Source organism: Balaenoptera physalus (assembly GCF_965194825.1).
Source record: "Balaenoptera physalus genome assembly, chromosome: 1".
Lineage (NCBI taxonomy): Eukaryota > Metazoa > Chordata > Mammalia > Artiodactyla > Balaenopteridae > Balaenoptera > Balaenoptera physalus.
In genome coordinates, this window is record NC_138882.1 from 180,337,887 (window position 1) to 180,351,819 (window position 13,933).

General features: G+C 39.6%; 1 protein-coding gene across 11 annotated transcripts in view; it reads left to right on the forward strand.

The window, feature by feature from the left end:
• The first annotated feature begins 270 nt into the window (after positions 1-270).
• Positions 271-13,933, forward strand: part of HP1BP3 (heterochromatin protein 1 binding protein 3) — a 39,870-nt gene continuing 26,207 nt past the window's right edge. For 4 of the 11 annotated variants that reach the window (XR_014260378.1, XR_014260379.1, XM_082449013.1 and 1 more), the window contains exons 1-6: positions 271-423; positions 5,493-5,688; positions 6,133-6,232; positions 8,867-9,020; positions 10,341-10,500; positions 12,899-13,042. Coding sequence is in view for 9 of the 11 variants with exons in the window: in XM_082449013.1 (XP_082305139.1) it covers positions 5,593-5,688; positions 6,133-6,232; positions 8,867-9,020; positions 10,341-10,500; positions 12,899-13,042 (654 nt within the window). In the remaining 2 variants the exon portion in view is untranslated. Of the gene's footprint in view, positions 424-815; positions 968-1,424; positions 1,574-5,492; positions 5,689-6,132; positions 6,233-8,866; positions 9,021-10,340; positions 10,501-12,898; positions 13,043-13,933 lie in introns of those variants that run through there. The other 7 variants (XM_082449017.1, XM_082449016.1, XM_082449018.1 and 4 more) reach the window with 7 other exon arrangements.

The following is a 13,933-nucleotide window of genomic DNA, read 5'->3' on the forward strand; positions in this document are numbered from 1 at the left end:
GGGACTGAACCAGAGTAGAGAAGGGTTAAGTGAAAAGAGTGCCCTTCCGAGGAAACCGAAACCTCATCACCCAAGCTAACGGACGCCACCCGGGAAGCGCCGGGTGGAAGGTGCGAGGATACACAGACCCCGCCCGGGCGTGCCCACATCCCGGAGCGCCCTCTCGCGCCCCCGCGCGCCCGACCGGGGAGGCAAACCTCGCGCGCTCCCTCCGCTCCCGCGGGCTGGGGGTGCGGCCGCCAGCGCGCGCGGGGGCGGGGCCGGCTTGGGGGGCGCGCGCGCGGGGCCGCGGGCAGGGGGGCGGGGCGGCAGAGCTCAGCGGCTGGGCCTGGAGGACAGCGGCGGCGGAGGTGACGAGCGGCAGCGGGAGCGGCGCCGAGAATCCTTGCGGGACGCGGGCGACAGGAAGGGGGGAGCGCAGAGGTAACTCAGGACGGAAAAGGCGGGTGGGGAGTGGGTGCGGACGCGCTGGACCCCGAGGGCAAGTGGCGGAGGCCGCTCGCCCGGGGCGCCGACGCCGCTCCCCGAGAGGAGGGGGCGGGGCGCTCGCGTCCCCGGAGGTGGTGCCTTTTGTCTGCCTTCCCCGACCGCTCCGCCCCCTTCCCTTCCCCCCACTGCGACCTATCCCCCTGCCCCTCTCCTGGAAGCCTCCTCCGGGGCCCTCTGGCGCGCGCGCTCCCGCCCTTGTTTTGTTTGGACGGGGGAGGTGGGGGAGCTCTTCCCTGATCGAGGGCCCTGCGTCCCAGCGCGCCTGCGCCAGCGTCCTCCCGCCCGCTCCGATTGGCTAAGGTCTTGCGCATGCTCCCGAGGCCCGCGGTGGGCCCCGCTGTCCGCTCCCGCCCTCCCCCTCACCCCACTCAGCGGTTTTCGGAGCCGGTTCGAAAGATGCCGGCGGCGGTGACTGGCTGTGGCGAACCCGCCCCCCGGGTTCTCCGCCCCCGCCGCCGCCATTACGGAGCTCCCAGCGGTGAGTGCGCCGAGCGCTGGGACTCGCGGTCCGCAGCCTCTTTCGTCGCGCGGGCGGGCGCTGCTCGGGTCGCGGCGTCGGCCTCCCCGCGCGCATCCCGGAGCTGGAGCCCGAGCTGACAGCTGCAATGAGCGCGCACCTCGGTGTCCGCCGCCGCTGAGCCCGCCGCCCTTTGCCTCGCCGCCTTCATCCTGGCTCCGCTCTCCCCCCCGCCTTGTGCTCGGCGCCGCACCGGCCGCTCCCCGCCTTTGTCTCTGCTGGTCTTCCTGCCCGGTTCTCTCGGCGGTCCGGGCGCGGTGTCAGCTGTTGGCGCCCCTGAAAAGCCTTTGCTGCTGCTGCCGCTGCCGCCGCGACGCGGGCCTAAGCTTTCGTTTTCTCGTATGGCTTTCCTAGAGCTTGTTAGTCACTGCTCCTTAGGTGATGTGATTTTAGCTAATAAAGTCAAACCTGTGAATAGGGGCGTTTGTAAAGAGCTGGAGGCAGGAGTGGTGAAGTGAGAGGCCCAGATTTGAGATTTTGATACCGAATTGACCACTGTCTGTGACCGAGGACGAGTCACTTAACCACTTTGAGGGAGTGTTCACCCCTGCACAGAGGACGGCCAAGGTGAACTTTACCGCCCTTTCCGCGTATACATTTTCTCTCTGTTGTTTATCATGCTTCCCGACTTTATGTTACATTGAAAAGTGAGAATCTAGTTAAAAGTACAGCTAGGAATTCACCTGGGACTTTATGGACAAAGCTGGCTTGTCTTAGAGTGAAGGTACACGTGTCTAGTTTTATTTTGGAAGATAGTTTAGTTTTGTTTAATTTGGCATAGGCATAAAACTGTTAAGAGCTTTTAAAATTCTTATTGCTTTTTTCAAAAGTTTAGTGGAATGTGTTTCAAAGTAGAAGTAACATTTTTAGAGGTTATTTTTGGCCTTGTTTTTAAGCTTAATTGGAAGATTGAGGGCGAGAACTTGGAGGAAGTGTCCTGAACTCTTCGTGTGTAGATGAAAATCCTAACTCTTTAGCCAGTTAGATTGTGCGTGTCTTAGGAATAGGTCCCTGTAGTGTCCATATCATCTGTGCCCAATATAGACACTGATATATTGAAATAGGAAAGCGAAAAAGAAGTTGCTAGCTAATTATACGCATGCTTTTTGTGACATTACCCGTTAAGTCTGAATATAGTTAAAGATTTTAGATTGGGAACAATTTGATGTAATCAGTGCATAGCTAATGATATTATAATGTACAATGTCTTGTGTACATTTTATGGTAAAATATGAAATAATAATACTTTCCCTAAAATGCTTACTTTCAAGGATATCAGTAAACTGAAATACATTGTTGAACTACTTATTTTTCTAGTGCTTTCTCAATGTAGAGAAAGTAAATTAGAACTCTGAAATTACAGACTTTCTACTTTTACAACCTTTTCTTTATTGCCTGCATTTAAACAACTTAGCACTTCCCTTGACAAAAGCTAATCTTTGTTATGTCTTTCAAGGATATCAGTAAACTGAAATACATTGTTGAACTACTTATTTTTCTAGTGCTTTCTCAATGTAGAGAAAGTAAATTAGAACTCTGAAATTACAGACTTTCTACTTTTACAACCTTTTCTTTATTGCCTGCATTTAAACAACTTAGCACTTCCCTTGACAAAAGCTAATCTTTGTTATGTTAATCTGACATTAAATTTAAAAAACAAACAGATTGATGACCACAGAAAGACCACATAAACCACAGGTAAGCTCAGATGGCACATATAAGAACCCAGATGAAAAACTTATTCAAGTTTCATCTATTAATTCTTTCACTTAATAAATATTTATTAAGCACCTATTCTGTGCCTGGCATGTTTCTTAGGCACCAAGTATGCAGCAGTGAACCAGCCAGATAAGATTCCTGCCAGGAAACAAGTGTGGCGGCCTAAAAGTCTGATCATTCAGAAATGTAGCAACGAAAGTTAAATTAATGGGTACATGTGATGTTAAGGTAGTGTGAATTAACCATTCATATAGTTTTGTTAGCTCTGTGATGAACAGTAAACTTACGGAATAACTCATTAACCAACCTATTATAAAGAAAGTGCTATAGACTGAAGCCTTAAGTTTCATGGCCTTTACTAAGGAAATGCAGAGCTGAGGCAAACGTTTCTTAATATTTATATTAAGTTTTAAATATTTAGTTTTATTTTTTAAGTGTTCTTCACACTTGCTGAATATAGTAATAAGTACTGTCAGGTGTCATTGTTCGTTCAACTTTTTTTCCCCAATATTTATCCAGCACCCAGTATGTGCTGGGCATCCTTCTAGGTACTGGGAATACAGTGATGAATTAGTCCTAGCCCTTGTGGTGCTTACATTTCACTGGAAGAGACACATAATAAAAAAGTAAATAGACATATATTGAATTTCACGTGGTGTTAAATGCTATTACAAATGCAATATAAAGAAACCTGAAAAAGAATAAGAAGGATGGGAGGGCTTTCTGAGGGGGTGACACTGAGCAGAAATCTGATTGAAGTGTCTAGGAAAAGAATGTTGCAGTGTAAAAGAAGAGCATGTGCAAAGCACACACTGAGGACCAAAAGAAGATCTGTGTGTTTGGAGTCAAGAGAGTAGAGTGGTGGGTGGAGTAGTAAGGGGTGAGATTACTGAAATAAGGGGTGGTGGTGATGGGGAGGTTTTAAGCAGGAAAGTGTCAGGCCCTGTTTTTTTTGGTGGATGCAGCCAGGAAGACTGGCAAACCAACTTATTTCTCAGTTATTCCATCCTGGGCATACTTCTTGCCTGACCTAATTTAAACTAACATTCTTGTCCTCAGGTTAATGTTGTCTGATGTCTTTATGGACCATGTACTTGTTGCCCTGATTTCAGTCAATTTTATCATCTTGGCATTGAGAGTAGTTTCCTTCGCACCCCCACTCCTTTTCTGAAACCTGTTTGTTTCAATTTTGAGCAATTAGTAAATATAGAGTTGACTGGAAGGGTTTTGACTTTTTTTTTTTTTAGTATTTTACTTTCAGGGAAAATATTTTTTAAAGATCCTCTACGAACAGAGACTACTGAAGGTTTTGCTGACTTCACAGTATCATTTTCAACCTAGTTAGTATTATCATAGGTTAAGAAAGATGAATTCATTAGTATCACTTCACCAAGAATAACCTGATCATGAAATTTTACTTCTGTATGGTATTTACATGTAAAAGTATCATCAGTTTTGCTTTTTTTTTTTAATCGAGGAAAATATATTACTATGTTAAGTTCTAGTTGGATGAGGGAGCAAGTTTATGTATTGAAATTATTCCAAGATAGACTTTTAGCTTTCACAAACCTAAATAATGCCCTTAAACCCAACTTTTCACAAATGAGAAAACAACTATTTTTATTTTTGTGTTTTATAGTTGTTGAAGTGAATTTCTATATGAGCATTTTAAGTAGTTTTTGTAACAGTTAATAATTTTAAAATATTCATGGATATTCCTAATTTACTCTTGATAATAAGTTTTTAGCGTATTACATGATCTTGAATTCTTTCAGCTGCCTTTCATTGCAGTTGACGGATAGTTCACAAGTCTGGCATTGCTCTTGGTGTTCCCATAAAAAGGTTTTCCCTGTAAACGTGAAAGCGTTCTGTATGTTTGGAGCTTGAAACTATTACCTGACAAATTGAAAGTTCTTAAATTCCTAGACAGGGTTAGGGCTTAAAGTAGAAGCTGAATGACTAGCCTACTCTTTCCCAAGTCTTCATTAATGTTCAATGGCACAAAGATCTAAACGCCTAACTGATGATTTTCTTATATTTTGGAAGAGCTTTTATTATAAAATGTTATTGAGTCCCAGATGAGGATGGGCAGGGCAGAGGGTGTTAATGATCGGGTAAATTTGAGTGATTTACGTGCGTTTTATTTTTAAATCTTTAATTTTGTTCTTTTGTGCTAATTTTGCTTAGCATTAAAAATATGACAAATAAGGTCTTAGAGGCATACTTATTCTCCTAGGTGATGGTCTGAATTTGCTTTTCTGAGTCTGGAGGCTCTTAGACTGTCATGTTCTTCAGTATTTTTGCCCTTGTATTACTTCTCTGATGGAGATGGAGTTAAGGTTACAGTTAAGTTTCCTGACCCCTTTGAGAACAGTAACAACAATAGCCTCTCTCTTTAGTAAACTGATCTTTGAGTAAACCTTGACTAAACTGTCTCTAGGTCTCCTTATTCTGTTCTAAGTTCCTGATACTAACAGGCGGGGATGGGGTTAGGTCCCTTATGAGCTTTCTTGTCCTTGTTGCCTTTGTTCGTGTGGAAGGTGCAACAGCTGCTGTGGCTTGTGCATTTGTCTTAGTCGCTGCTTTTACATAGTCTATATTTTGATAGTGATTTTATCTTTCTGAATGATAACTGACCAAGTCATCTGTCACTTAACTATAAGTTTTATAGTGAATTTTTTTTCCCTTTGGATGTATATGAAATTTAGACGTTTTAGTTTAGTTTTGTTTCTGTTAATCTTCACACCAGGTCTTTTCTGTGCTTTAGGTTGATTCTTCACCACACTGAAACCATTAGGAAAAATCCTTGTGGTTAACAGCAGAGGCTTCAGAGTGTAACCTGTACTCGGGCCTAGAAATTATTTTAAATGGCGACTGATACGTCTCAAGGTGAACTCGTCCATCCTAAGGCACTCCCACTTATAGTAGGAGCTCAGCTGATCCACGCGGACAAGTTAGGTGAGGTAGGGGCTGACACATTCTTGAAGCTCACTCTTGGATCAGTCCCTGACTTCAGGCCCTGCTGGGTCCTTCTTGGTACCTGTTCCTTCCTCTCCTTCGGGGAGTCTGGGTTATGCATCTGAACAAATCAAGTAGATACAAAGTTCTTTTCATCTTCCCTTTCCCCTCAAACTCCTGAGAAAACCTCCAACCTTCTAAATTTATTCCAAATCAAGTATAATTACTTATTTCCATTTGAAATTCTAGCTAAAGTAAAATACATTGAAAAGTACTTCTTAAGAATCATATTTCATTTCAAAAAACCTTGTTAAAAGTAATTTGCATCAGATCCTGGAGTCGACTTGAAGAATTCTCCTACATCTTCTGACACCCAGTTAGGCCCCTTGAGAAAGAGAGAAAAGAGAAATTTTGTTTGCATGTGTGATTATGGCCATTTCTTTTCTTAGAAGGTAGAAGATAACACCATGCCGATTCGTCGAGCTGTGAATTCTACCCGGGAAACTCCTCCCAAGAGCAAGCTCGCTGAAGGGGAGGAAGAAAAGCCAGGTAAAGTAAAGCGGTGGACAACTTCAAAAGGCAAAAGTTTCTGCTCCAGTTTGGAGTGTCCCATAAATTCCCTTGAACTTAATTGTTCTTTTTTTATGCCTCAGTGTTTGGGGGGAGCATTTAGAGAGAGAGGTGGTACGTGTTGGTATGTCATTTCCAGACCATGTGGGCAAAGAAAGAATTTCATCTTATCTCTAAAGATTTTTAGAAGGTGAAAATTTCATGTTCTTGGAATTAAAAAACAGAAAGATGGTTGGAGAGAACAGGAATGGTCGAAGAGTAGCTTCTGGGCATACAGTGTCATGGGGATGAAGACCCTGGAAGAATGGAGGACTTGGGCCTTCAAGGTGGACATCGGAAGGCTCAACCAGAAATCATCAAGAGGCCTTAAGGGAGCAAATGGGCGATCAAAGCATTGGTTTGTAACTTTGGTGTTGGTGGAGAGAAGATTGGCCAGGCAGAGGTGGGAACATAATCAAGAGAAAGGTAGAACTGTCAATCTGGAGTATTTGTGCTCCTTTATGGCACCTCTAACCACTTCTTCAAGTGGAACTGCTTTTCTTGTTCTTGTGACCTTTTTCTTTTTCTTTTCTTTTCATTGCCAGGGATGAGCACTTGGTGCTGTCCCTGTCGTGGCTGTTAGAACCAAATATTTGCTGACCAGCATATATTACGAATAAAATAATACATGCACCTTTGATGCCTCTATCCTTGGTGCACTAGGGATCTGCTCTTCTCCAGCTGAGCCTGGATTTTGTCTCAGAATCCTCAGACTAATACTACAAGCATTTGGGGTACTCTGGCCTAAGGCAGTGAGGAGACGTGGGAATCAGCATATTAAAAAAAATAATAGTTGCTGGTGAGTTGAGGATAGGTTATTTTTTTCAGCACTGAGATAAGCCACTTGATGGCCCATCTTGAGCCACATTTAACAGCCAGCTAAAGTCACTATGTCACTAATAACGTGAGTTTTCAGAATACACCAGAGTGTTCAGGTGTAAGGTATTAGAAAAGTCAACCGAGAATTTATAAAGGACCAGTAAGACACTTCACAAGTTGTGTTTGTTTATCTTATCTCTGTCCCATTATAGTATTTTATACATGAAAATAATTGGACTTCACTCATGTTTTAAATTTTATAAATCCAAAAAGGCAGACACAATAGTTCTGTGAGTTGGAAACAATGTCTCATATGTAACAATGTCTCATTATCTGTTGAGCAGTTGAACCTTTATTAAACCGTAAGCTTTAAGCGAAAATAATGTGGAATTTAATTTGTAGCCCTGTTATTACAGTAAAACTCAGTAAACGGTCTTGGCTTTTCAATTTTTTTAGACTAAGGCAATGTAAAAATAAGTAAACATGACTAACTAAAAGTAAGTTCTTACACAGACAGTTAGATCGGCCAGTTAGGTCAGATCGTTGGGGCGAAGGGTGGTAAAAGATACATCGTGATTAAAAAAAAATACATCTTGTAGTTATCTGTATCACCATATACCATTGTTATACTGAAGTTCTAGCCTTAATATTTGCGTAACAGCTCTAGAAGCAGTAAAAGAGGCCAGAGGAGGATGGGAATCAGTACGAGTGGTAGCCTACAGGTGTCCCCTAAAGCATTTTGTATAAGGTTCATAATAACTCTGTGAAGTAAGGGTACTGAGATTTGGAGATGTCAAAGAACTTTCCCTAAGATATCAAGCTAGAATGTTAGAAAGTCTGAACTTGAATCCAGATATATCTGACTCTAGAGCCTTGATTTTTGCTGAGCATATATGGGAGGATTTTTCACTTACCTGCAAGTCTGGTTGAAGAGCATAATCCAGGATGATTTACAAATTATAGTTGACTATCCTGAAACTTACGGTTTAGAATTTTAATTTGTAGAATTCCTTTAGCATTGTATGTATGTGGTTTGGCTATCAGAAGGAAGTGGCATTTTTAAAAATTCTCTTATTTATGTGAAGGCCCCAAAGAAGTCTTCATTATGCCAGTAATGAGTTCACATAATTTAAATGACGAAACTCTTCAAGCATATCCTTTTTTTTTTTTGCCTAGTTTTGGCCACTGATGCCCTTTTCATTGAAGTCTCTGCTTAACCATTTCCTGGGGTTCTGTGTTCTGTAGTGGCTGCTCAAGGAGACCTACTGAGAAAAGACACAGACAAGCAACTGCAGACCTCAGTATTTCCCCCTCTTATATTTCTACGCTTGCCAGAATCATTTCACTTGGAAAATAAATATTAATTTTCTATTATTTATTCCCTTACTAATATTAGCCTGTTAAATTATGAAATGACTAATTTCTTAATTATGAGTCTCATCATTAATATTATAGAGTAAAACACTCAAGAGATTTGATTTGGGGTAAAAAGAGTTTCCCTTTCTGTGCGATTTCCTGATCCTTCTATTCTCACCTAATGGTCTGGATCAGCAACCCCTTATATAGGCAATTTGCGTGACATAAAGCAGGAAAAAAAACTGTACTCATAGTCATTTGTTCATTTTAGGATACAACTGTTAATTGCAACATTTGGCTTATCTGTTTAAAGAGATAAACTTTTACCTTTTTATTGACTCAGGTTCTAACGTATTTACTTGATGCAGTTCTACTCACCTGATTTCTTTTTTTTTTTAGAACCAGATGTAAGTTCAGAGGAATCTGTCTCCACTGTAGAAGAACAAGAGAATGAAACTCCACCTGCTACATCTAGTGAGACAGAGCAGCCAAAGGGGCAACCTGAGAATGAAGAGAAAGAAGAAAACAAGCCTTCTGAGGAAACCAAAAAGGAGTAAGGACTTATGCCTTCTTGCTATTTATAAGTGAAGACTATGTAAAAGGACTGTAGGTCAGATTTTTTTGAAGTGATACAACTTAATTTATGCTAGATACATGCTATTTGGATTTACTTTTTTTGCAGTTATCTTTTGGAGTAGGCTTACGATGTAGTCATATGGCCTATTAGGATTTGTAGTAGTTATCAGAACAGTGGTTTGACTGATGCAAAATTCATTCTTTCTGGCTTTGGCATGTGTTTTTGTGCTTAGAATTCATTGTGGGAGTGTCTGCTATTGTAAACATTGACATAATTTCAATAAGAAATGGGACGTGACTATAAAAATCTGACCTGAGAGATTCTTCTTCGTTATATTCCTCCCTCTGTGCAGGAATGAGTTATTTTTACGTGCTTATGTTAGAAAGCATTAATCTATACCAAGACATTGCTAGAGTGACCTAAAACTCTGTATATATTTGATGAAGTATTCAATTGGAGGGTGACTTTGAGAATCTGAAGGCAGAATTCGCTATTGATAATCTGTATAATGTGATGGTGATTCTTTTTTAATTTAAATTTTTTTTGCAGGACAGCTGGTAGCATTCATTCTATTCTTTTCATAATTGGTGAAAACAGGAATTACTTTTTAAATAAAAGAATGACTTAGAAATAACTATCCCTTCCAGGTATAATCCTCAGGGAATCCTTCATCCCAGTTTCATAGGTATATGTAAGGTCTGTGGAATTTTTAGCAGCTACCCTTTCTTTTAGGTACCTGGAGTGTTATTATTACTTAGAATAAAATTTGTATAATGCTCTATGGTTCACAAAACTTTTTATAAACATAATATCATTTCTTGCAGCACCTTGTGAAGTATTTGGTATTATATTACTGTTTTACAGCTGAGGAGATTGAGACTCAGGTCACTTGCTAAGATCATATAGCTAGTAAATGTTGGAGCTGAGACTCAAACCCAAGTTTTCTGACTTCAGAGCTTGAGTTCTTTGCACTGTACTGAATCGCATCTGTTGCAGTTGTTACTAGAATTCATTTTAAAATTCTCATTTCTGTACTGGCCCTTCATACTAGTGCTGATTTATATGACTCCTCTCTCCTGTGTGCAGCTGGGAGAACACACCTTTTTGGTTCATTTGTAGAACCCAATTTTTAAAAAATGTTTTATTTTGTAAAATGTTGCTTATTTTACTTATCACCTCAGTGTGGAAATGAATTAAAACATTGATTTTTATCCCTCTCTGGTCTTTTCTTCTTTCTGACTTTATACTTCTTTCTGAAGAGTTTATCTTGCATAATAACAATTCTTTGTTTTAAAGTGAGAAAGATCAGTCTAAAGAAAAGGAGAAGAAAGTGAAAAAAACAATACCTTCCTGGGCTACCCTTTCTGCCAGCCAGCTAGCCAGGGCCCAGAAACAAACACCGATGGCTTCCTCCCCACGTCCCAAGATGGATGCAATCCTAACTGAGGCCATTAAGGCAAGTTTTTATTTCAAGCAGTTCATCTTAGACTTATTCTGTTTGTCTCTTGCGTATTTGAAAATGGCATACTCCTGTGCAGACATCAGAAATCTTGCTCTGCTTCCTAAAAGAGATTTAAATAGAAGAAAGCCATTGCTAAGTTCATGTTTTTATAATATTATCACATTTGGTGAGCACTGTTAATTTTTTTAAAAATTCAGATTTACTATAGCAAGTATTTTTAACTTATCTTTAGATGTTTTTTTTTTTTAAACTCAGTTTATTTTCAGTATAGTTTCTATTTGAAGGCTGACCATGTTAATTCATTTAACAAACAATTAAGGAGTAGCTTCTCTGTAGCAGGCAATCCTACTAGTGATATAGCATAGAATAAGACAAACAGAGTCCTTGCCCTTATGAAATTGAATTGTGACTCAGGGTAACTGAATAGCATTGAGAAAATTTTTATTTCAAAAAAGTATGCTATCTTTAGGTTCATTTTCAAAGCTTATGTCTAATATTAGTAGTTGGTTATCTTTCACACCAGAACTCTTTTAGAAACCTCACTACTTTGCTTCATCACCTAGTCATTCCAAAATACTTGCAAAATCTATCCTCCTTTCATAGCTTTATAACTTTGCTGTAATTCATTGACTTTCATTAGCTTGTGTGATCATCAGATACTGTTTTCCTGTTTTAAGGGTATCTTCTAATCTGACCTTGCCTTTTTGTGTGTAAATTTTTCTGGTTCATTTTGCCATGTTTATTTCACACGATCAGATGACAAGAGGAGTTAAAGTAGAAGCCATAGACACTCTGATTTCAGGGACCTTGTTGTTAGGATCTGAGTCAGAATTGGGGAGAGAAGGCTACAGATCAGTTTAACCAACGGTGGTTTACATAGGAAAGAGGAGCTTGGTGCTCATTCTTAGAATTTGAGAAGACGGCACTGACAAACTGGGAAAAGGTTTGCCTTCAGACCCCTCCCTACACTCCTTCAAGACAACTCTCAGCTCATTAAGAAAACTTTCCTGGTTTATATAGCTTGATTATAGTGAGATCTCTTTTCTTTGTGTAGCCTTTCTTCAAGGATTTCACTTTGTGACCGCTCAGCCTAGGTTTGGAGGAGCAGGGTTACAGTGAGGGTGGAGAAGGGACTAAATTTTAAGATAATAAAACAAAAAATTTAAACAGTATAATTAGGCCTGAAAAATAGTTTGAATATGATTATGCATATTTGTACAAATGAAATACATATATATATATATATATATCTATTTCATGTGTATTCCATGCAGTGTAACAAATCACAATTTCAGACCATTGACACCATTTTCTGAATTGAACAGGACTCTTGATACCTATTTTCATCTTATTCAGTTTGGTGGAGCAAGGGATTGTTTTAGGATTAGAATGTGCTTTTCTGCTTGATTTTCTTTACTCTGTGTTTTCTTATAAGATCAGGAGAAAACTTCAGTAGGTTGTAATAGGTCAGAAACATTTACTTGAAGCAGGTGATTCATTTCAACACAATCCATATTAAATTGTGTTGTACAGTCTTTTCTGGTCCATCTGTCTGTGACTTATTTTTCTTTATTGTCAGTGTATAAAATAACATTCAACCAAGTCTTTATGCAACGACAGTGAGTAAATCCTATGGTCATTTTATAGACAATGGCTACACAGAATTGGTGGACTAGCTCATTAGGTAATAGATGCTGCTTGTGTGCTTCAAAATGTAAAGCTTTTGAAACAAAATTGCTGCCTTTGTGACGTAATGACCTGCTTGAGTTTTCCATGGGCATTAGTCAAATGGACTATAGATAAATAGGATGGAAAAGGAAGAGGGCACTTTAAATTGCAATCAAATGCTGTCATTGTTGTCCAAAACTCCCCTTAAGACTTTGCATCTGTAAACCCAGTTTTGTGCCATTTATTCAGATTATCTTTGCTTATGGTATCTGCTGGCATTCACACAAAGCCTGCAGAGGAGTACTGGTTCTGGTGTGCTGAAGTTCATTCCATAAAATGGGCCAGATCCGTGAACCTACAAGGGATAGAAATGCCCTGCTTTCCTCACTTTAATGCTAAAGATCTGTCTTCTAAATACAGAATAGAATTAGAATGGAAAGAGCTTCTTCATTAACACACAGAATGTTGTTCACATGTTGTATCTTCTCTTTGGCTGTTTTGAACAATTTAAAATTGTTGCAGAAATATTGTTAATTCTGTATTTCTCCACAGCCATGATGAACTGAAGTTACCTGCAATACTGTTCACTCTTTCCTGCCATTTTTATCATCCATTATCAAGTTCACTTCCAAAATAATTTATTTTGAAAACATAGGTGTCAGAAAACATATGAAAAACAACTAGTTTAAATTAATGTATATGGTTTGATAAATCTGTTTCCTAGGCATGCTTCCAGAAGAGTGGTGCATCCGTGGTTGCTATTCGAAAATATATCATCCATAAGTACCCTTCTCTGGAGCTGGAGAGAAGGGGCTACCTCCTTAAACAAGCACTGAAAAGAGAATTAAATAGAGGTGTTATCAAACAGGTATTAAATGGTTGTTTGTAATAAGATCATTTCAACATGTATTAGCTATAAATCCATATTTAGTAACATTTAGGCTTTTTGTGCTTTGTGAATTTGTTAGTTAAAATAAGTTAACATGATGATGAAAAGCTTAAAGATAACTATTCTAGAGAACAGAAGCAGTATGGTAGTGTAACTTTTTTTCTAGCAGCCTGTACTTTTAATTGGATTTTTGGGGGGCTGCTTGTGCTTGAGATTATGTAGTGCTGCCAGATTAGAAGTGGGGTTGAGGAGTCCAGTTACTGCAGCAGCAGAAAAGGTAATTGTTCTTGTCTTAGGGTTGTTAGTTTTAAGGCCTAACTTCTGTGGCTAGACTGGTTATCATTATAAATTAGATTTGCACATAGGTTCACCTTAACTTTTTAGTATCTGAAACTATTAAGGCTTTTGGGAGCATCAGATAAACCTGAGTAAATTGAGAATAATACTAAAACCAATATTGATTTCAGGCATAAATCCATGTTACTTTGCATAGTACATCAAAACTTTACTTAGAGCTATGAGGATATTTTGTACAACACAGTGAATATAGCCAATATTTTATAATAATTTTAAATGGAGTATAATCTATAAAACTTTTGAATCACTGTATTGTAACCTGAAACTAATATAATAATTGTAAATTAACTATACCTCAACTTAAAAAAAAAAATTGTTTAAGATCATAAAAATCTAAAGCTAGAATGAACTTTCTTGTCAATCTTAGAGGTCCAGAGGGAGGAAGTAACTACCAAGGCCCCATGGTAATAGCAAAGATGGTTCTAAAGATCTAGTCCACTGCATTCCCAGAGTCCTATTGCCTTTTTTCTATATCTTTTTGCATGGTTTGATTAATATAGAATTCTGTGCCAC